The sequence below is a fragment of the Sphaeramia orbicularis genome, chromosome 19 (genome assembly GCF_902148855.1).
Source record: "Sphaeramia orbicularis chromosome 19, fSphaOr1.1, whole genome shotgun sequence".
Lineage (NCBI taxonomy): Eukaryota > Metazoa > Chordata > Actinopteri > Kurtiformes > Apogonidae > Sphaeramia > Sphaeramia orbicularis.
In genome coordinates, this window is record NC_043975.1 from 38161576 (window position 1) to 38186253 (window position 24678).

Here is a 24678-nt window from a genome sequence, read left to right on the forward strand (position 1 = left end):
CCTATTTGACCTGAGATCTGACTGAGGGAGGAAATATTTGAAGATGGACGATCACTAATTAGAGAGTTCAATAAAATGGATGAGACCAGAATGTGTCCTGCAGAAGAACTATACACTTAGTATTTGATTTTTAAAGTTAAATATAAGTTTGTAGGAGCCAGGGTGTTTAGAAGAAGATAAATGCAATATTTGTTACTGATATTACATTTGAATTAGTTCTGCCTTTGTATCGGCTATATTTTGAAGCCTTGATCTAGGATGATCTTATTGGAAAAATGGAAACAAATAAACCCAATTTCTAACCATTTTTTGTGATATTTTGGATTTAGTGACACTGATATTACATTTGAATTACTTCTGCCTTTGTATCGGCTATATTTTGAAGCCTTGATCTAGGATGATCTTATTGGAAAAATGGAAACAAATAAACCCAATTTGCTCTGTAAGACAAACAAGTGGAATATTTATTGTATTATTATTATTCTGGCAAAGCTTGTGCATCTTCTTGATAATGAAGCAAGCAGACACAAATCACAATCACAACATTGCCCACGTTGATTTCAACAGTTGCAAAATGAAGTAAAATTACATTTTAATGTTTTAATTCTATGGTCATGAAAAAATGACAAATGCAGCTAATCTTTTTTTGAATGATTACAAACAAAACTATATACACACTAATGAAAATAGAATTATGGATATTTTATTCTTTTGCTGCAGATAAATCCTCTTAAATCCTCCCAAATTTTATACAGTGGACTTTTAAGTAAGTGTGCCTAAAGCTAAGGGGTCATATGACACCAATCATCCTCCCAGTGGAAATTAAGGTAACAATACAAAGCAGCCACGCACAGCAGTGTGTACTGTTCACAATCAAGTCATTCTGACTGACTGAGCAGCTAGCACATGTGTAATTTACTCTGCTGTGGTGCGACGTTGACATGTCGTTACTTCCTAATCCTGTGTGGTAACACTGCTGATTTTATTCCAAAGAGAAAGAAAATCTCTGCGGAGTACTAGATAAATTTAGGAGGGGTTAGCGTCCTGTTGGAAAGTGTACCTTAAAGTCTTATACGAGATGGAAATGACTGTGGCAGCCTCCTCCAGCCAATAATGTGCACATCATCACCTTTCTTAAAATAATTGCCCAAGTCAGTTTTTCAAAATGTTCAGGAAACACAAAAAACATAATTTTTGTTAAAAAACAAAAAAAAAAAAAAAGCAATTATTTTTGGAAGGTGGCAATGTGATCTGTAACTTCAGTCTACATCTCCTAAGAGAGTCATGATGGGAAAAGGGCGTGAAAAAAATGCTGTCTGCCTTTTTGAACCTTTGAATTTGTTTGTGCTTCATCTGTGTGTGTGCAGTTGTGTTTGTGCTCAGTTCCACATCTGCATTTGCATACACAGCATGCCCCGAATAAATAAAATTAGCACATCAAAAGTGCAACAATATCTAGAGCGTTTTTGAGGGTTTGGCTTGTTGGCAGATTGGAAATCCAATTTCTAGACCAAGAAAAATGAGATTTTATATATATATATATATATATATATATATATGTGTGTGTGTGTGTATGTATGTGTGTATATATGAATAATTGCAATACTGTCACATTAACAACAGATAAATAAAATTTTCAAGAAGTTTGAAAAAAATACAAATGCAACTAATGTAACCATTGAAATACTCTAATATTGTAACTGGATAAAATATATGAATCAAAACTATATTTATCTCAAATTGATATTAACATTTATTAGATAAATGTTGTTTTAATTTAATTATTAATTAAGTATTAGTGCATGGCGTGGCAGTGCAGTGGTCTGGGGTTTAATTCCAGCACCGGGCCATTCTGTTTGAAGTTTGCATGTTCTTCCTGTGTTTCTGTGGGTTCTTCCTCCCACTGTACAGAGACATGTACTTCCTATTAGGTCAGTCTAAATTGCCCATAGGTGTGAATGTGATTGAATGGTTGCATGTCTGTATATGTCAGCTCTGTGAGGAACTGGTGGTTAAACGTTCAGGGTATATCCTACACTCACTAATTGGTATCTGGGATAGATTCCCATTCATTCATAAAAAGAATGAATGAATGTAGTTTCAGTTTTTACAGTGTATTAGACATCACCACAATGAAAACTAGAGGAAAACGCCACCAATAAAGTCTGTGTAGAAGGAATGTAAAATCAGTGATTAGAGGAATGATCTTTCTTATTGTATACAATGCAACCATGTGTGCAATTTGACCAATTATGTACACGCATAAAAACCTTGATGCAACCTAATCTCTGTCAATAAATAAAACCCTCTCAACACTGCACCTCAGTCCTTTTATTCTAATTTGCCATCCGTAATTCCTTTCAAAATGGAACAGGCAATCTAAATGGAAACCTCATTACCATTTCATGCATAAACAGGAGCCATTTTTCGAAAAGGCTGTTTAGGTGTATTTCCTGCCTAAGCCCCTCCCCCTTCTCTGAGCCTGAGCAGCAATAATGGATGGTCAAAGACTGAATCTCATTCCAGTCTTTTTTTCCCTTATCAATATGTGATGAGGCTTTGGAAACCAGAGATGGAGGACAATTTCCCGCCAGTTCAAAGAGGTTAAAGTTACTCCTGATGAATTACAAATGGATCCAAAACTGGGATTCATTTCTCCCTCATGAGCCAACCAAGATATTTAGTTAGCCAGTGTGATCTAACAGTTATCTGGGTGTGTAATCACTAGCAGTCAGAGGTTCCTCAGGGGCTATAAAACAGACCTAGGGTGTTTCCCGCTGCTGCTTTTACCTTTGTGTGACAATGAAGGATCTAATTTACCAGGGACCCCCATCATGTGTCTTCTATTTGCCGTTTCCCATAAATAATAGCTTTGTGCCCATCCCCAATAAATGAGGAGTTGAACCCCCTGTCTGTGTCACACTGGGAGAGGTACTTCTTTAGCAAAGCTGGTTGACCCTGTCTGTGTCTGACTCTAATCAGGAGCAGTCCAGAGGGTGCCATGATGGCAATAAAACACCAAATGCACCCTCATCTTGTCTCTTTTTCAGCCTTTGCCCTCAACCTTCCCAAGCCAACACACATAGACACACACACACACTGATGTGGAGCTTCCCAGAGGGGCACCAAGGAGGAGGTTATAAACCATTATAAGCCAGGGTGAGCTTACAGTGACAGCCCAGCTTGTTCCTCCTTCTTTGAGCAGGTCCGCGTGCTGGGCAGTCCCAGCCTCTCATCCACCACCGCTGAATAGAACCACAGGGCTCTGGCTCCACAGAGATAGCGTTATCTGGGCCGCCACGGGGCCCCGATCGCGACCGTGTACACACACACTCAGCGGGCGGCGCACACATCAGCAGGAGTGCAGACAAAGAAACCATGTGGACCAACACAAACATTATGGGCATATAATGTAAACTGCACAAAAGCACATGTGCACATGGTCTCAGACGAATGAATAAGTTCACACAAGTTCGCACGCGCACACACACACACACACACACACACACACACATGTTGATCCCTTTCAAGTTGATAGTGAAAGTGACACCGATGTTCTTTATTTAACATAAAGGCCACATACACAACAGCCTTAGTGCTCAGATTTATCGTACAAAGTAAAAACTCTGCTACCAGTAAAAGTGCTACTACACACTGTGAAAATACTTCAATACATACAAAAGTACTAATACACACTGTAAAAATACTCAAAAACAAGTATTCACACACGGTGAAAATGCTCCAGTACACATAAAAGTACTAATACACACTGTGAAAATACTCTCCTACAAATGATAATACACACTTCAGAGATTCTCAAATAGATGTAAATGTATGAATAAACCTTGTTGAAAGTACAAATTCTATTTGTGCACCCCAAATCTTTAGATTTTATTTAATTCTTGTGATTTCATGAAAAAAGTATGTGTTTCCCTGCAGTCACTAAGCCATAAAATGATCCCTTTGAGTGTTCTACTATTTTGCATAATGGTTTTGGATTCATATCACTGCTACATTAAATATGAGTACAAAGATGTTGCGCTGTCCTATTGTATATTTTTCAGGTTGCACTCATTTGGACCATTTTGCAGTATATTATGCCCTTTCCACACTACTGCCAATATTTTTCTATGCGAGTAAAAAAAATAAAATAAAACAAAAATAAAACAAAACAATCCTGACCATACAACTTTGTTTTGGAAAATATCAATGTCCACAAACAAGCAAAAATGACTACAAACTGGTACAGCTGCTAGGCAAACTCTTGTTTTTGGCACACACTGCAGACTTACAAAGTTACACATAGTTTTTTGAACTAGTTTCTGCCATACAACCAGTATATGTGTCCGGCTCCCAAATGTGTCTGTGTTGACTACAATCTTCTGCAGGCCATACACTGGCTTAGAGACCTATGTGATCATCATTGGATGTTTCAGGTGATACAGAAACAAACAACAAGCATGCACATATTTGGTTGTGACAGCAATGATTTCTAATCTCTCTGTCATCCGCATCCATAGATACAAAAACACATAAAAACAGATTTAAAAAAATCTTCAACTTGCAAAGTTTTTTTCAACCTAAAATGCAGATTTCATGTAGACAAGAGGCCCTGACAGAGAAAAACATCTGTTTTGCAAAATATTCATATTAATGTGGATGAGGCATGAGTGACATCCTCCAGTACAGAGATGTGATCAATCTGAGTTTAGAGCAGAGGTGTCTAACATGCAGCCTGCAGACCAAATCCGGCCTGGCAAAGGTTCCAATCCAGATTTACAAAGTACAAAAATTACACTGAAGATATTAACAGTAAAGGGTGTTGAACTTGTTTTAATTCAGGGGCCACATACAGACCAATTGTGATCTCAAGTAAAATAATAGCCGATTAACCTATAAATAATGACTCCAAATTTCCATCTTGGTTTACAAAATAATAATAATAATTATATAATGTTATGAAAATATTTATGTTTACAAACTATCTTTTAAAAATAAAATGTGAATAACCAGAACAAATATGAACAATCCAATGTATATAAACTGAGGGATAATGTTGTTAAAATTGCACTATTTTTCTCAAGAAATCTCAGTGTGAAAAGATAAATGTAAATATTTCCATAATTTAATCAGGTTTTTACCCCTCAGCCAATTTCTGGGCGAAGGGGTATTGTAATCATTTTGTCGTCTGTGTGTCTGTCCGTCCATCTGTCTGTCCATTCAATGACAAAATCACATTATCTGAAGAGTGCATTGACATATCTGCACCAAATTTATACTGTGGATGCATCTTGGCATGGAGTAGAAACCTACTGAAAATAGATCACCTTGACCTATTTTTTCAAGGTCCAATGGCCTTGTGCAGTTATAATAGAGTACTTTCAAATATAAATACATATGTAATAAGTTTTACACAAAGACAATCTAATCTAAATCATATGGCAGTAACTTTCAAAAGAATCTTACACTATATTTGGCCGATGGGTAGTAAAAGTGCACAACACATTATGTTTATGTTTGCAATAAAACAAAGAAGAAATTTTTGAGTTGTCATTATTTATAGGCTTTTATTTTAGTGATCCAGCCCACTTGAGATCAAATTGGACTTAATGTGGCCCCTGAAAGAAAATGAGTTTGACACCCTTGATCTAGAGTAAAGCACAAGCTGGATGAATTCTAATGTGACTGCTCAGCCTCAGGTCATATTGAAAAAAGAACAACGTATATGCATCAGATTTATGACTGATTATGATCAGAATTGAAAAGATCAGACTACATGTGCAAGAATTAACATTAAAAACATGATCCGAGTCACATATGAATAAAGAAAATCAGATTTGGGTCAATGTGCCTGCAGTCTGAACATAACCTTTGTGAACAAAAGGCTTAAAACTAGTAGAGAATGACCCGTCGATGACACAGACTCTGCCTCTTTATCAGCTTGAGTGATTTTTCTCCATGTAGGGTGGTCAAGAGTAACATGCATCAGCTTCAGATCTCACTGTGCAGCGCCTGCTGTTTTAAGGAATCTGAGTTATTCCACCCATTCCCGGGGATCTCCACACATGACCTGTCGCTGCTGGGAGGGACAAGGATAAGCTGCATTTCTCCCCTTTTTCCTCCAACAATTTCAATTAAAAAGAGATTTGAGGTGGAAAAGCACATTTTCATACAGGGCATGCAAACAAAATCCTGGAAAACGAGATGAGATGTGGAGGTGGCTTTTGAGGGCGTAATACAACATCAACCAAACTTGTGAACCTCTTTGTGGAGATGATGGATGGAGGGTCGGCGCCAGTATCTTTAGATGCTCCTTTAACAGCTCAGACACAAAGAATACTCAAAGCTTTCAGACACCAATATTGATCTTTTTCAATTCATGATGAACTGAGCAAAAGAGTATTTCTTTCTGTGGTAGCTTATTTTGAAGTGCTGAGTTAGTTTGTCCCCCTTCCAAAGTGATCTTCAAATGAACTGTGTTAAATCAGAGCTATAGATTGGGGCTGGTGATTATATTCTTTTTGTAGTCATTCTGAAATTTGGGCCCTCATGAGCTGCATACACTGCAGACTAGGATACTGAAGCAGTTAAGTTCAAAGCATGAAAAAGCCTCTAGCAATTTGGCTTGTAGAGAAAAAAGGACATAAGAAAAAGACATAAATAATAAATACAGAAATAAAGAAAAAAAAAACTTAGACTGAAACATCTCAGCAACTACTCATTGCAGTAAAATTTTGCACAGGCATTCACTGCTCCCATGAATTGTGGGTAAACTAAAAGTTCAGTTAATCCTGTGAAATAAGCCAGTTAAGATGATTTGTCATTAAACTTTGCACATTCACAGACCCCTGGTAACGCATCACAAAGTTTTGTGTTACCACTGACCTGACTTTGACGGACTCGTGCATAGTAGAGGTCATGTAGCAGGTTCTGTATGTTCGCTAGCTTATGATCGCATTAAAAACCTGGATTGTTACTGACCAAATGTTATCTGGATAACATATTGTACATGCTTATTTTGTATATATTAGCATTGTTATTGCCTGCAAATGCATCACAGCTACAACAAAGGATATGTTCTAATCGGGACAGTTTAGATGTTAATGACAATGTAAACGTTCGCCTGCTGGTTTGCTTAACCCACAAAGATCCAAATACTGTATACACCAGTGACCAAAAGCATGTACTGATCTAAAATGTTTAATAACTTTAGAGCCACTAATCCTATCAATACATGTAAATGATTGGTGTAAAATTCAGTTTGTCACCTTTTCATGGTCATCAGATATGAACGTGGAAACACCGTCATCCTCTACAGCATTGGTTCACCAGTAAAGACCATGGAGTTTGATAAATGACAGTGAATGGAGACACTTGGTTTATGTTCAGTTATTGAAATATTTTACTGAAAAAGTCCCTTTTTTTCAAGTTTTCTCAGTTTTTGGTATGATAACCCTCAAATGTAATCTCAGCATGATGATTAAAGCAGTGTATGACTTTCATCACTAATTTTTTTTCAAATATGTATAACCCAAGTGATAGCCTTCTTATCAGTAATCCACAAGTCTTTCCATACTAACGTACCTAAGTCACTTCCCTCACAGTGAACAACTTCGAAGTGTACTCCATCACAAACAGTCTGTTTGTTTACATACCAAACGAAAACCGAAACCAAACCATCACTCTGGCCTTTTCAGAATTCCACACAGCCGCAGCAGCAAGAAGCTATAACACCGTTTCCATGTTTGTTGCTCCTGCAGCCATACTGCGGCTGTGTGGAATTCCGAAAAGGTATAAACAGTATAAAGGAGAGATAGAAAAAAATCATGTGTTTTTGGTCTATGGTTCAGCTACGTGACAGACTTTAGAACTGCCTTAAATGCCTTAAAATTACATTTGTACAACTAATTACATGCAATTTGTAGTTTTTATACATTTTGTAAATTCTTCAAAACCGGATGTAGAAATCTCAATGAATCCCATATCGTATTTTCTCACTGTTCTGCCTCCTGCTTCTTCTAACACTGTATCACATCATCTCGTGACAGTCATCGACTCAATAAAACATTTCTGAGGTAAGTTGTCACAGAAGCATCTGAGAGTAGCATGAACGACAGGCTACTCTTCCTGGGGTTTGCGTGAAGTTTTAAATGTAAGTACTGGGGCCTCAACTGATGACATCTCACAAGTTCGCAAGAACAGAAGAATAGACAAGAGTGCGTATTGAGAAACACCTACTGACATCTTACATCTTTAGCTACACATCTTTGACTAGATGGCCTCAAGGATTTGCATTTTTGTTGTAGGATACTTTTGAAGTTCTTATAACCTGTCGAAAAGTAATGAATGTTTTTATGGCCTGTGAAAACTTTGATATGGGAATAGATGTTCTTAACAATAACAAAAACAGTTTCTCTTCTGTCTAGATCACATCTCAAAATGTGGAGGCAGGCTGACCTTTTAATTGAAACTTGATTAGCTACCAACATTAGCTACACCACCACCAAGGCTGCAGCAAAATCTGGAAATATAGTCATAGATAATAACCAATACATAAGATACATATAACATAGGGCTTAATTGTATTTATGGCTGATAGCTTGCTGTACTGGCTAGTTACAATGACTTCACTGAGATTATTACATAACTGGTTTGAGATTTAATGTAGAATATCCAGCATTACCAGTAAAACAATGTTAATAGAATTGTCTAAACATAAGCTGAACCATTAACAGTATAATTTTGTCTGAGCCTCCACCCCGTGCCATCCACTGAAATTAATATTATCAACACAGAAATGAATGTAGGCCAACATCTACACATATGACACAGTCTTACCAAACATTTTATGGTTGCTGTTTAATCTATGAAACTGACCTGTGGGGTTGAAAGGATGAGCAAGTCCAGACCTGTCAGAGCTGGTTAATAACAAACCCTAACAGATCATATATATGTTGTTCACATACACAGAGCTCTAACCCAGACAATAAGCCTGTTCACAGCAGTCTGTATCATGTAGGTGTTTTAATGTCTGATATCTCATAAAGACAACTGAATGAGTCATGCTTGTGTTACTGTTCTTTTTTTAATTGACACCATTTATTGCATCAAGGCATGATTGCATTTTAAACAGCTTTTTATAAAAGTACAAATGAAAATAACATGGTAAGATTAAAGAGTTCATATCAAACTTGGTCCATATGATACAAAAGGAAAATCTGGCCTTATATCTGCTCATTTTTCTCTTCCACATGACTTGTTCATATATATTTTTGAACTTCCGATTTGTGAAAACAAACCATGCAAATAAAAAAAGACATACACTAATAATCAATAAGGACAAAAAGAAATCCATCACCCAGTGATGGAAAACAGAACTTCTGCTTATTTCCTTATGAATCAACACAGAAACACCAATGAACTGCATATTCCTCATTAACAAATTTGGCGAAATGTAATCAACAAACTCCAGTGTAGCATACTGAGAAAGGCTGACAGTGTGTTTTAGCAAAAACCTCTGCTTGAGGTGAATTATTGCAGAGTTGATTCATTTTCTGTGTTCAAAAGAAACATCAGATATGGACAAATCTAGCACATATATATATATATATATATATATATATATATATATATATATATATATATATATATATATATATATATATATATATATATATATATATATATATATATATATATAAAATCTGCATTATGATCGGTCAACTTCAGAAAACATGTAGATCACTTTAAAACCATGAAAAAATTCAAATAAGCATTCTGAGGAAACAAAAGCTGTCTTACTTTCCTAAAACTGCTTGCTATCAAAGTGCATAATGTTTGTTTACATGATTGACAAAAGGCGATCGGTTCCAGGTCTGCTCCTGTTTTTGCTTTGCAATACATAACTGTAGATAAATGGCAAATGTTCCTGCCTAACTTAATGCTATATACTTTAAGAATATATATTAAATTCACTATATAAGTCATGAGTGACTGGTTTCTAATCTCATATTATGCTTTCAAAGTTTTATTGTTGCCATCCTGCTGACAATTTCTGACATCATCTTCATGTTTTCATCACCACAAGACATGATAAATGGCTGATTTCATGGCATGTTAGTAAAAAAAAAATCTTGAATGCTAATGTAGCAAAATATTATCCTGTGTCAGTGCTTGTTTGTAGAGTGCTTTGAAGGAGGGTTCTTTGTTTGCCTCCTGCCACTGTAGTTATTCAATATAAAAAAAAATTCTAAGAGCAGTAAAAAGCTCTTGTGCACAGTCCAGTCCAGTCCAGTTCAGTTCAGCATTGACTTTAAACATGTTTTTTTCATTTACTAACCACATCATGTTTACACTTCACTTTACCCATGTAAGCATTTGTCCTGTTTTCTACACACAGTCAGCTTATTGGGAGCATCAGCACAGTGTTTCCTGTGGAATTTTCAGTCAAGCAAAACAGCCTGAAAGGTCTTCTACAGGGTGAGATAATCCATCACATTCAACATTAAACTTTCATTTGGTGCAGAAACGTCTCTGTGTTGTTTTGTTATTACAATGAGTCTTTTACTATCAGTGCTGCATCATGTTACACACTGCTTCCTATCAATGACTTGACGCTCAGGATGAAACTGAAGTCAGTGCCAGAAATCCCACAATCTTGAATTATGCTGTCGATCAACCTTCAGATCAAGTTGGATCAGTCTTTTTATTGAGGTTACATGTAATTTGAGAGATAGGTTTGACATGATCAAATTGCAAAAAATAAATTACAAATGCATTGTTTGCAGAATGATTGGATAATAGTAATGAAATGGAGTAGAACAGCAGAAATTTCCAGTTCTCTTGAAGCACATATATTTAGACAAGAGGTCAAAGAGGTTTGGGTTCAAAGGTCACAGATAGGCCTCAACACGCTCCCACGGCTGCATCTCTGTGAAGAAGCCTTCACACAGACCAAAGCCCTGGTCCAGAGTCAGAGGAATAGCCTGGGCCTCCTCTTTGATCTCCTCCCAGGGCTGAAGCACTGCCTCCTCCGGCCGCTCTGGAAACAGCGTGGAGGGCTCGTCGAACTGCTGCAGGTGTGGGTGGTGGCTCTGGAGCAGCTGGTCCTGGTCCAGGTGCTGCTGATGCTGTGGCAAATGAAGCTCTCCCATGTTGACCGAGCACTCCATGGAAGCAGCGCTTAGCTCCATGTACCCGCCGTAGGACTGATGGTGGTTCATTTGCTGGTTCTGACCCACGAGGTCCGCTCCGCCACCGCTGCACCACCTCGCCAGCCCTGCTGAGTGCTGTCTGCCCTGCATGGAAACCTCCATGTCGCAGCCCAGTGAGCTGAGTGCTGTGTTGATGTCCAAATCCTCAAAGGTGCTACAGTTTCCGCTGAGAACGTCATCAAACACAGATGCGAGGTCAAAGTCTCCTCTGAGGATGTCAGCTTTGTGGGCTTCTGTGGCCAGCAGAGGAGATTCAGTCACCCTGACCGCCTTGCTGTTGCCCTTAGTGGAAAGGTGCTTTCTTTTGCCAGTGCCACTTTGGTAAGGGCAGCCATTTTGAGCACTGTGATAACCCTGAACCAGTTTGTTCTGTCTGTGTGTGCCACTGCTGCTGCTGCTGCTGTTGTAGTGATTGGCAGACATCCTCCTACGTTTGAAGATGCCATTGACAAACATGTCAGCATACTGAGGATCAATCTGCCAGAAGCCTCCTTTCCCCGGCTCATCTTTCTGTCTGGGGACCTTCTTGAAGCACTTGTTGAGGGACAGGTTGTGGCGGATGGAGTTCTGTCAGGAAGACAAAAAAGAATGCATAACATGATCCCACTGGCTTTTTTGTGTTAGCAAGGCAAATTAAATTTAATTATGCAAAAACTGAATGTGCCAGTTTGTCTTTGTAAAGGAGACAGAAAGCGAAAAGGGGAAAAGGAAGGAGGGGGGTGTATTGTTGTTGTTTGTATGGGAAAGCAAATGTACCTAATGAGGCTTTCTAGTAACAGGCAGCTCTGTGCATTTCAAACATGATCAGCTGTGCTTAGCTGCCATCTCTCTCAGGAGCCCTCATTAACAAATGCACACACACACACACACACACACACACACACACACACACACACATATGCACACACTGCATTGGAGTGCTTTCTCCATCCCATCACCATTCCCCTCAGACAAAACCCTGGGAGCACTCTCTTGGAAGATGGAAATTTCAGAGACATAGGTTTTAAAAACACTTGTCACAGGAATCATCAAAGACTGACATTAGATACTAATCCTGTGAGGACAAAAAAGCTGTGTCTGCTGAATAAAAACATCTCATCCAACAGGTCACTAGACTCATTTTAGAGTTCGAGTTAGGGTTAGGGCTGCATTTGAGACATGTATAAACTGATGTAGTTTGAGTCGTAGATGTTCCCTTTCAAATGAAATCTAATACAAGCATACTCTTCTGTTATCAAATGGCTGGAGTGGATTTATTTACATAAAGTTAAACCTCTTCTATCTCGTGATTTCTTTGTGTCACAAAGGTAAAAGACAGGGCTTGGTCTCATGTCTTGAAACATGGGGTGTCTGATGGTGACACTGGAGTCAATTGCTTACCCTTCTCTCCCTCACCTCGCCATTTATCTGACTCATCAATAATAGACAGAGGGTTAGCCGGTCTCGGTTACCTGCCAGCTGGGCTCCGCGTGTCTGTAGTAGCAGAAATTCTCCGTTATCCAGTTATAGATAGTGGACAGAGTCACTTTAGGCTGCTTGCTGGCCTGCATGGCCATGCAGATGAGAGAGGCGTAGGAATAGGGTGGTTTTATTTTGGGGTTGGTTTTGTAGTCAACCTCCACCGGTGGGTTGGCCTGGATGGGAATCTGAGGGTACCCGCTCCGGGGATGTGCGCAATCGACGAACCTCGGGGCCGCGGAGGAGTCGCTGCCGGAGGTGACGGGGCTCCCGAGGTACAGAGGCATCCCAGTGGCGGCGGTGTCCCCGGCAGGAGGGCTGGAGGGAGAATCGGAACCTCCTCTGGGAAAGCCGATCCGCTTGAGATAGAGATGCTGCTGCTGCTGGAATGATGCACAGCCCGGTCCGGTTCCGTTCGGTCGTTCCGGATCTGCGCTCAGGATGGAGAAATTCTGCAGCCAGTGGAGGCTGGTGAGGCTGTCGTCGAGGGGGGCAGAGTCGGACCCGGTGAAAGGATCCTCCGGGTACGCTTTCAGCCATTTCTCCTTAAACTTGTTGGCGATGTCGGGGCTCGTCAGGACCGGCATCCTGGCTTTGTACGTGTGATGAAGGCAGAAGACAAGCACAGCCTCCTCAAATCGGCATCTAAAGTTCAGTGTATCTTCAAACAGAATGAACAAAGTGAACAAAACACTTTTAACCGAGTGGATGAAGCACTGCTGAAACTTAGAAATGCACACATAGGCTTTATTTCTAAATGTTTTATCAAATCACCCGGTTCATAGACTTAGATTATATTCGTCCAAAAAGGCCACAGCTGATGTCAGATTTCCTTACCTCCGGTGCGGTCTTACAGGAGAAGATGCTCTCTGTGCACCTGTTGCAGTCCGTCCCTGCCTCTCCTCTTCAAGGACTCAGTGGCGCATCTAGTCTCTGCGCAACAAGTGCAGCGGTGGTGGGTGGGAGAGTAACATCCAACAGCTCAAATGTTCGAAAAAGAAGAGGGAGGAAAAAAACACTTATGGCAGATCCATGTCCACTACTACTTCTACTACTACTAATACCACGAACCAGGCCGTTGCTCATCCAAACAACGCTCCACTCCTCTGCTACTGCTGCTGAATGATGATGATGATGAGCCGATGGGAGGTCAAGACGTGAGAATGAGTTGAAGGTTGTAAAATAAGTAGCTCATAAAGCCCGAGAGACTGCCCACCATCCCTTTAAACGCCTAGGGGGATTTCTGATTGGCTGACTTTCATCTCTCTCTCCCTCTCCCTCTCTCCCATCTATCTCTATAGTATCTATCTATTTAGCTCCACTTGGCCTGCTCACACACATACACACACAAACGCACACACACGCACGCACGCTCGCACGCACACCAAAAGGAGCGCCCTAATGAACATGCGCACGGAGAGACTGCGCCACACATGCACTGCAATAAACACCCATCCTCCTCCCTTTGCTCTTAATCTGCATCTTTGTCCCGGAAACACGGGCTGAAATGTGACCTGTGCGGCGCGCGTCACCACCCCCCTGCTGGCGCTGAAAAAAGACGCGCCACAAGTCCCGCTTGAGGTGCAATTTTGCAACCCTAAAGAAAGCACACTTCCACAGCTGAAAAGACTGTATTTACTACTACCACTACCACCACCACCACCACCCTCTTTTCACTGCCATAAGGGTTTAAGTTTCATGAGTGACAAGTAAAATACCTATTGACGTTTCTACTGAGTATCATTTCACCTTTTACGCGCGTTTGTTGCAGAAATTAATTTACACCAGGTGCTCTTGTTAATCAAATACAAGCACTGAGAATTTAGTGCAGATACCTGCAGACTTGTTTCAATAAGTGTACCGACTGCCCTTATGAAACAAAAATATATGGCAATATATTGAAAAATATAATGCATTATATTAAAAAATACATTTCCATATATGGGAAAGTAGTGTATATATTTTCCAATATACTGCAATATATGCTTTAACCATATATTGATAAGTATAAAACATATATTGCAATGAAGACAAAAACTGCCCTATATTTTTTACATATAGTTTTATTGAAACTCAATTTCTTTCCATTGACACAAGTTTACATAAAGCAGATATTTATCAACACTTACATTACTTGGTATGCATAATAACATATTTCATGAAAATATGCATCGTGATATACATGAAAAAAGTGTTAACTAAAAAAAATGCTCAATAAGATGCCTCCTTACTCATTTTGGCAACATAGGATGAAAAAGATGTACGTATATATACATACATATATTTTGAAGTGTATTACTAAATATATAATTACATATATTTAGTAATACACTAGACAATATATATATGCATATATGCATACATACATTATGAAGTGTATTACTAAATATATAATGACATATATTTACATATATAAGTAAATATATTGTCATATATGTTTCAATATATGGAAAGCGGCAATTCCTTATGTATTTTTCAATATATTGTAATATAATACGAAATATGTTGACACAATATATTATTCTGTATATTTTAAATATCAATATATATTATACAGTAATACATTTTTCAGTCAGTAATATATTGACTGTCAATATATAGAGAAATATATTTTCTTTGCACAAGGGTGGGACATCGATTTGTTGAATAAAATACATATATTTATGAAAGATTAATATTGTTGCTCACATGCCATTTATTTGTATAAATCAGCTGTATACAGCAGATAATTCACACGCACAGTCTAATAAAGACAAAGCAAAACGACTGTTTGTATATAGTTTTGGGATTAAACACTTGCTGCGCTCTTTCTGTTCTTATAGAGTGTAAACCAGTGGTGGCTGAAGCAACTTAATCACAAAGAAACACTGCCACCTAGTGGATTTATACTACACTCATCAAATATATAAAAGTACGAAATAGTTTTTCTATTTTATCTCCTAACTAATCAACAATATATAAGCACAACAATATACCACTTTTTTCTCTGTCTGGATTTTGTGTGAATCCCGAGACACACATACACGCACGCACGAACACACACACGCACACAGTAGTCACTTGGCTTTTATACTACTACTACTACTACTACTACTTATAATAATAATAATAATAATAATAATAATAATAATAATAATAATAATAATAATAATAATAATAATAATAATAATAATAATAATAATAACAAAGAAAGAAGTAATAAAAAAGAACTCCACAAAAAACAAAACAAACCAGGGGCCTGTTCCAGAAAGCGCGTTATGTGAAAACTACAAGTATGTTAACCCTGAGGTGAGGGAAACTAGGGGTTTTCCATTCCAGAGAGGTAAGTCAAACCCTGAGTGTGTTACCATGCCAACCTACTCGCTGGCATCTTTTCTTTAAGAAACCCAGAGTTTCACCTGTCTCCTACCACCCGAAACACACTGTTAGATATGGATGGTCTGGAAAAACGTGATCCCATAGATTTAAAAACCATGGCCTAGATGGCTGGCTTGTGACCGAGTGGTTGCCGGTTCGATTCCCTGGGCTGGCAAGAGTTGTAAGCTGATGTGCCCTTGAGCAAGGCATCCCCCCCTGCCCCCATTTGCTCCCCTGGTGTGCCCACTGCTCCTAGCACGGAGTGTGTGTGATGCATGACCTAGGATTTAGTGATGGGTTAAAGACAGAGGATAAATTTCGGTGTGTGGTGCATGTTAACATGTGTGACAAAAATGAAGATTCTATTCTAAAAGCACAGTTAATACGCAGTAATTTACACTAAAAGAGAATTTTTGGACCTCAAATAGATACGCTGTCATTTCCTGATGAATATCTATTCATCAATTTCTATGTATTTGGGGTTGGACAATATAAGCTTGCCTTTTCCTACTCCATTTCAGACATAAAGTGTTGTTAAAGAGCCACAGTGAAATAGCTGTACAGTATGTAAATTAATTTTATTTTGTTGGTGATTACCTTCAATATTTTGGAGTGTTCTGTTTAAATTTGTAATTTATTTTTTCTTTTTTTCACCTTTATATGTTATTCCTACCTATGTTTGACATAAAGGTTATTATTATCATTTCAATCTTACTCTATATTAAATCCTAAATTATATTCTAAATAATGTTAGCGACATTATGCAGCAAATGTAAGACTGTGATCAGTGATAATCTTCATTTTGCTGGTCTTCCAAATGGAATAGTGTGTGTAGATGGAACATACATTATTAGTCCTGCACACAAAACCAAGGGGATTATCTTCATTGGAAGTCCTTCCGCAGCATCAACATCCAAGTATCGTCACTAATGTGTTGAAAATGACAGTATACATCACAATACATGCAGCTCCTTGACTGATAACTGTTCAAACATACAGCATGTAACATATAGCATTTAAAATCACAGTTGTACATGAAGACTTAACCTGGCATTTATTGTAAATCTCCCTTTGACCTTTGACCTGCTGCTGGACCCTTCTCTTGCTGTTTTCCAGCTGTGCTCTGGTAAAAAGGATTAGAATGCACAAGCTAGTTATCCAATCATTTATTCTCATCACTTTTCACAATCTCATGTTAAAATCAAAATTCCACAAAAGAATGCCATGTAAATGGGTATAGAATTACTCTTAGCTATACATAAAAAAAAAAAAAAAAAAACTTCTCTGACCTGTGTGGTCCTCTGGATCCCTCTGAGGCAGCAGACAGTGTCTCCTTACAATCATCATCCTCCTGTGATAAAGGAGAACAGTCTGCTTCAGTCTGAGTATTGAGTAGATTACTTACAGCAGCAGGGTTTTCTATGGCCTCTGCCTCCTTCCTGTTGACTGAGTGGAACTGAAGTACTATTCTACTAGACAGGATATGAGGTGAGAGGACATATATGTCTTAAAACAGTATTTGTTGGGCGTTTAAATAGCCACTGAATATTTATGTTGTATATTATCCAGTGTCAAAACAGGAATAAATGACGTCTTGGTGGCATGAATCTAATTTGCGGCAGAAAGGAAGGCTATAGAGGAATAACAGACGAAGCCACTCATATCCATACCCCACTGGTATTGGAATTGTCTGTGTATTTCCTCATTACTGCCATAAGATGGAGCCAGAGATACAGTTTCCATCTCAGTCTGTTGCCACATTGTTACAGAACTAAAGAATCAGAGCTTCTAACTTGACTACAAATGTGCAGGGGTGGGGGTAGTATACACAATACGAGAAGAGGGCAGCGGGAGGGTTAAAATACAGCTATTTTTATTTTTTATTTTGTACATAAAGTCAGTGCTACAAACCCACAGTGTTTTTATTCGTACAATCATCAACTTCAAATGCATGTCTGTACCCATCTATAAATATACATACATATCTGTAATCATAGAGGTTTATTTGATTGATCTACACTTTGTTTGTAGGCAGTGCTGGGCAGTAGTGCATATTACTGTAATTAAATTACTTTTAGTTTTTTTTCCAGTAATGGATTTAGTAAAGGAGGTTTGATGTGCACACCCAGTAGAAACACACTTTCTGCTCAGAGGTTTGAGAAGCTTCTGCCAGTGAGATACAATCTCTGCTTGACTTGTAAACATTAAGGCCCTGCTAAATGTTTCACTGCAAAGATCAACCAAACATTAAACACTCTTATAGGGCTCTACAACTAAAATTGAATTGAATACCTTACTTTTGAAATCTTCCCTATCAGAGGAAGAACAAATTAAAATGAAAAAATTAAAAGAGGACATAGACAACCCATATATTGACTTGGCTAAAGGTGCTTTCATAAGATCTCAAGCAATATGGCTGGAGCAGGGAGAGAAAAACATTAGTTACTTCTTTTCTTTAGGGAAACGAAACTGTAATATAAATAATATACAGGGTGTCCCATAAGTCTCCATGCATAGGAAAAATAAACGTTTCTTGACATAAACCATTTTTATTTATATAATATGCTCTATATGACTGCCATTTTGTCAGGAACACATTTCAATGCGTGTCCTCCACTGCTGAAGAACTATAAAGAAGAAATATAAAGAAATATATGTTAGAACCATATGTATTATGTCTCCTATGTATGGAGACTTATGGGACACCCTGTAGTATCTCTTAAAATTAACAATAACATAACCACCAATCCCTCAGTGATCTCAAAATATGTCAGCTCCTTTTACAGTTATATTTACACATCTAATTTTTGAACCAATGATTGCGAGAATTTATCAATTCAATGAAAATTTTCACCCCCTCTATTTCCGAGCAATTTAAACAAAATTGTGAGAGACCCATTACAAAACTTGAAATCTTAGATACAATTAAATCTATGAAAAACGGGAAGTCACCAGGCATCAATAGGATTCCTGTTGAATTTTATCTGTATTTTTGGAGCATTATTGAAAACCCTTTAATGGAATTATTTTGGGAATGTTTGAATAAAAAAGAAATGTCAACAACTATGAAGCAGTTTCTAATAACCCTAATTGCTAAACCAGAGAAAGACCATTTATTAATAGAAAACTGGAGACCCATCACACTCTTAAACACTGATTATAAAATTTTGTCTTTAATTTTTGATAAACATTTAAAAAGGGCTTCAGTGAGATCATAGGTGACACTCAAACTGGTTTTATGACCAACTGTCACATTAGCTCTGATACAAGACTTATTCTTGACCTCTTGAATTATTCTAACCAGATTGAATCTGAAGCCCTCATAGTCTTTCTTGATTTCTATAAAGCATTTTGTACTGTAGAACACGGTCTCTTATAAAAAGCTCTCCAAATTTTTGGTTTTGGTCAAAACTTTGTTTCAACAGTTGAAATGTTTTATACAAATATTGACAGCAGTGTTTTGTTATTCCCATACACAACACAAAGATTCCCTGTCAGGACATCCGTTCGCCAGAGTTGTCCCATCTCACCTTTTTCTTTTTTTTTTTTTTATTTATTTTTGATTGTTGTTGAATTACTTTCATTGTACCTTCTCCATGATCCGGTCCTTAAAGGTTTAACCATTTTTGAAAAAGAGATAAAAATAACTCAAATGACTGATGACACAGCTTTATTCCAAAGGCATAAACAACAGATCGAATGTGCTATATCTCTAGTAGACATGTTTTCAGCTGCATCAGGCCTAAAACTGAACAAATCCAAATGTGAAAACAATCCTTTTCATTTCATTTATTTATTTATTTTGTTCATGGATGTGCATTTCATCAGCAGACATTCAATAATCAGGTGAACAAACATATACACAAAAAGGAGCTGGATGAAGAAAATCTTATATTTCCTGCCCCCTTCTAAATAACAATAGCTTTAATGGTTAGCTATACACAACTAGCTATAAAGTCATACTGTATAAAGTCAGACAAACCAAACAAAATGCATCCAAAGATAATACAAAAAAATTAATACAAGTCAATACAAAACCAAGTGCAAAACTACATATCCAAGAAGTACAACATATACCTAAAGAAATGATGCAAAACAATTATGGTACCAGACCAAAATAAGCAAATAAATATGTCACAAGATGCAAAAACAAATATAAAGCAAAATGTAAAAACTTGTAACTGTTCGTATGATCTCATTGTTCTGTCTTTATACACTTTTTTCAGTTGGAATATGTTTTTACAGTCCTTCAGCTCATTATAAAGAGAATTCCAGACTTTAACGCCCACCACTAATGCACACATCTGCTTCAAAGTTGTCCGTGCACACTGGTGCTTGAAATGACCTTTCCTTCTATGTTCTTCATTCTCTGAAGTGAAGACAAACATTTTTTGTAATTTAATTGGTAGTGCTTTACTTTTGGCTTTAATCATAACAAGTAATGTCTGTAGCTTGACTAGCTCATGCCATGTCAATAATCCAGAATTAATAATATATTAGTGTGTTCCTGATAATCTGCTTTATGAATAATCCTGATAGCTCTCTTCTGTAGGAGACACAATGGCTTTGTGTTGCTCTTATATGTATTACCCCAAACTTCCACACAGTAGCTGATATATGGCAATGTAAGTGCACAATACAGTGTTTGCATTGCCCTGTAATCTAACAAACACTTTTTACCTTATTTAGAATGAAAATACCTATATCCTGTGTTTATTTCAAACTACGGATCAAATCTTGCATAATATGCTTGTCAAAAACTGTGTTAAATATCTTGGAATTCATATTTGTTAGGACCCGACAGAACGTCAGTTTCTAAACTTCTCTCCCAAAATGAACAAAACCCAATCCATTTTAAACATGTGGCTCCAAAGAGACCTCTCCATCATAGGAAGGATTCTATTAACCAAAGCAGAGGGAGTATATCATGTTTTGTCTATCCTGCTCTCTCTCTTACTGTCCTGGACTCAACCTGCAAAGGCATTGATAACATCTTCATTAACTTTGTGTGGAAAAACAAACATCATCACCTGAAGAAGGAAATCTTGTCTGGAGACCAAAGAGGAAGGTGACTTTGAACTCTTGGACTTTAACCCTTTCACACATGAGTTATGAGAACCTTAGTCAAGATTTTTCCCTGAGTGTTTTTATTCCTCATTAGGCATGAAAAAAAATGCAATTGAATTTTTTTTAATAAACCCATTTTTCATGAAGCTACAAAAATGTCCACTTATCTGGACCCCATGTGTTTAATTTTGAAGCAGAAAAACATACATTTAAAATGCAATATCATATACTGTGTGAAAACTATGAAATAAAAACATTTTTGATGCAGCTAATCTGTTATCTCACATTTTATCATAATCTAATACTAGTTATTACTCACTTCAGGGAGATATTGTGCAAAAAAATTAAATTACATTAAATACAGTCTAATAACAATTAGCAATTCATTTGCAGTCAAACATTTTACTGCAGGTCAGGTTTATCAAGAACAGCAAAGTCACAGTAATGGTATGAACTGCAGTGTATGGGATGGTGCATAAGTGTCCACTGTGTTGGGTAATATGCAACTAAAACAACAAAACCCATGAATATACAAGAGAACAGCTGTAGAATAGCTGTCCACTGTACTGACCACTATGCATGAAAGGGTTAAGGACTTGAATTATACTTTTAAGGTGAAATGGTTAAAAGAATGTCTGAAAACACCCAATTCTTTATGGTATTTCATTCCTCACAATATATTTGAAGAAGTGGGAGGTCTACGTTTCCTGTTGCTATGTTATTATGATGTATCTAAACTTCCTTTAAGTTCATCAAAATTCTATCAACAAGCTTTAGTGACAGATTATTTATAATGGATTATTATTTTTAGGAAATATAAAATTGAAATAAATACATAAGTTTTTAACTATTCTAATTATGAGTTAAGGTTAGCTTTGTTTTGCATGTGATGTAAATGTTCTATATTGTGTGCGCACCTCCTCCTCCTCCTCCTCCTCCTCCTCCTCCTCCACTGAAGACAACAGCACCCTCTGCTGTATGACAGTGACTACAGGCCAGGTTAGGAGACAGCTGGAGACACTTCACCAGCAGAAGGCTGCAGGTCCTGATGGCATCTCCCTCGAGATACTGAAGACCTGTGTTACCCAGCTGTCTTCAGTACTGGAACAGCTGTACAACCTGAACCTGAGTCTGGAGAGAGTACCGGTGATGTGGAAGATGTCCTGCCTGGTTCCGGTCCCCGGGTTAGGGTTAGGGATAGGGTCTTTGATTTCTCCAGTGCTTATAACACCATCCAGCCTCTGCTGCTGGGTGAGAAGCTGCAGGTGATGGGTGTCAGCAGCTCAATCATTTCCTGGATTACTGACTGCCTGACAGACAGGCCAAAGTTTGTCCATCTGGGCAGTGTCTTGTCTGATGTGGTGGTCAGTGGTACAGGAGCTCTACAGGGGACTGTGCTTTCCCCTTTCCTCTTCACCTTATACACCACAGACTTCCAACACCTTTTGCCTGGAATTCAAATGGGGTTGCCTGAAATTTCTAAAAATTGATAAAAATAAAAGTTAACAAAAAGGATAAAAAATTACTAATAAAAAAATATTTTTCAATGATTCAATAGATATTTCATTATAATTAAAACACCACACACTTTTCCTAATAAAAATAGAGTTCAGATAAAATGCAGGATATCTGAGAGGGCATATCTTGATTGACCCAATCATGTGACTGTGTGTGTTACTACCCTTCAACCTGCAGTCACAGCCAGAAAACCAGACTGAACAGAGAATGGGAAGATTTCTTCACCCACCTGGACCTGCTAAGACATTTCCAAAAGAAAAATGTCTCTGTTTTGAATGTCTGGGGTGTCCACAAATTTGTGATGTTAAAATGGGGTCACGAGCCAAAAAAGGTTGGGAACCACTGCTGTATGAAGTGAACTTTGAACTAGTTTATGTGAATTGTAAACTTGCACAACACTGTCACTGATTGGACTTCTACAGCACAATTTATTCACCATAAAATGAGAATGGAAACAAAGGGATTTATCTGCTTAGAAAATTATAATTGAATGAAATTGTTTTACATTAAACTATTCCTACACTGAGAATGGGAGTTGACTTGAAATTAGAAGAATTAAAATTGACCCCTGTAATTCAAACTATGCCCACAACACTGACATTCATTCAAAAACCAAACAAACAATACAAAATCAGTAATAGTAATAGTAATAAGTAAATCAATTCTACGGGCTATATACATATATGGGACTTCAGGGGATTTTGACCAAATGTATTAATCATTTTACCTGAATTTTTATCAAAATGTGAAAAAAATGCCAATTTATCTGAATATTAATTTAGTTAATTCTACATGTGACACATACTGTACACTACATTAGTGAACCATTAAATACCAGATCAGTTACAGCCACCTTGCTGCTTATGGATGAAGGGAAATCAATTGTAGTGATCTTTTTTTTAAAGGCTATGCTATGTTAAGAAGTCAAAGGACATTTAAGATGCAGTTGTGACTATTTTTCTCCCTCCCTAAAAAGCCTTTGTCAACACTTCTGAGGTTAAAGATTTGAAGGGGAGGATCCTGACAAGGGCTGGCATACTCTGTAGGGCAAGGAGAATGGATGAGAGGCAAAATCTATGCTGTGACACCTAAAGAACTTGAATATGTCAGGCCAGCTGTTGCATCCTGTCAAGGAGGCTTCATTTTCAAAATGTCTCCGGGTTTGTTCAGGTTCTTGACTAAAGGCTCACTACCAAGGAAGGTAAATGTTTGAACAGCTGTTCTTATTGTTGCCAGGCGTCCACCATCCTTTAAGAGGAACAAAGCATACAGTATAGCTCATACAGTACAATACAGTACATTTACACAGGATGAAAGAGCTGTCGTTACGCAATGGATTTGTTCATTTTTATTAATAGCATTACTTTTGCAGGGAATTTAATTAACAGAAACCTGCAACAAAGCTCAAACCTGCATTTATACAACCCTACTAGCCAATCCAACAAACTTTAGCAGAAATAATGCAACTTGACATAATCAAAATCAAAAAGAAAACATTTAACTATTTAACACTGAGTAGATTAAGGAATATTTCATTTTTTACTTACTTTTCTTTCTCAGTTCAGTTACAATTTCAAATATTTAAACACTGCCACCCCCCACCCCCCCCCCCCAAAAAAAAATGCAAATAATATTTCATCTGACAGCACCATTGTGGTATTGTTAATGTTATGAAATGCTTGTGCAATGTCAGAATAAATATCACTATATTTATTTCTGTCCATAGTTGCATTCTTTATTTCCTCCAAGATTGATTGATTGATGATGGAGAGACAGACCGCCGTGTAAAGTCTCCAGCACATCTCTCATATCCTCAGTGGGGTTCAGGTCTGCACGATGTGGTCACCAATCCATGTGTGAAAATGACATTTCATGCTCCCTGAACCACTCTTTCACAATTTAAGCCTGTTGAACCCTGGTATTGTTGTCTTGGAGGAAGTAGAAGTAGACTGTGACAGTGGACAGTGATTATTTTATAGGAAGTTCTTTCATACATTACCTGATTCTTTGATTTTTTTTTTTTGTTTGTTTGTTTGATGATTCAGTGCATTGTACTTAAAGGTTT

At 37.6% G+C, this 24678-nt stretch overlaps 1 protein-coding gene across 1 annotated transcript; it reads right to left on the reverse strand.

Annotated features, from left to right (window-relative positions):
• Positions 1-10480: 10480 nt before the first annotated feature.
• foxj1b (forkhead box J1b) lies at positions 10481-13549 on the reverse strand. The gene is made up of 3 exons (XM_030122127.1): positions 13509-13549; positions 12665-13332; positions 10481-11780 (listed from the first exon to the last, which is right to left on the reverse strand). The coding sequence occupies exons 2-3, from the start codon at positions 13256-13258 to the stop codon at positions 10893-10895; spliced, it is 1482 nt and encodes a 493-aa protein (XP_029977987.1). The 5' UTR covers positions 13259-13332; positions 13509-13549; the 3' UTR covers positions 10481-10892.
• Between the last annotated feature and the right edge of the window lie 11129 nt (positions 13550-24678).

Excerpts from the sequence above, each read along its gene's own strand:
- foxj1b (XM_030122127.1), bottom strand. The coding sequence starts at position 13,258 with ATGCCGGTCCTGACGAGCCCCGACATCGCCAACAAGTTTAAGGAGAAA. Across the intron at positions 11,781-12,664 it reads ACGCGGAGCCCAGCTGGCAG|AACTCCATCCGCCACAACCT; the intron begins GTAACCGAGACC and ends TCTTCCTGACAG.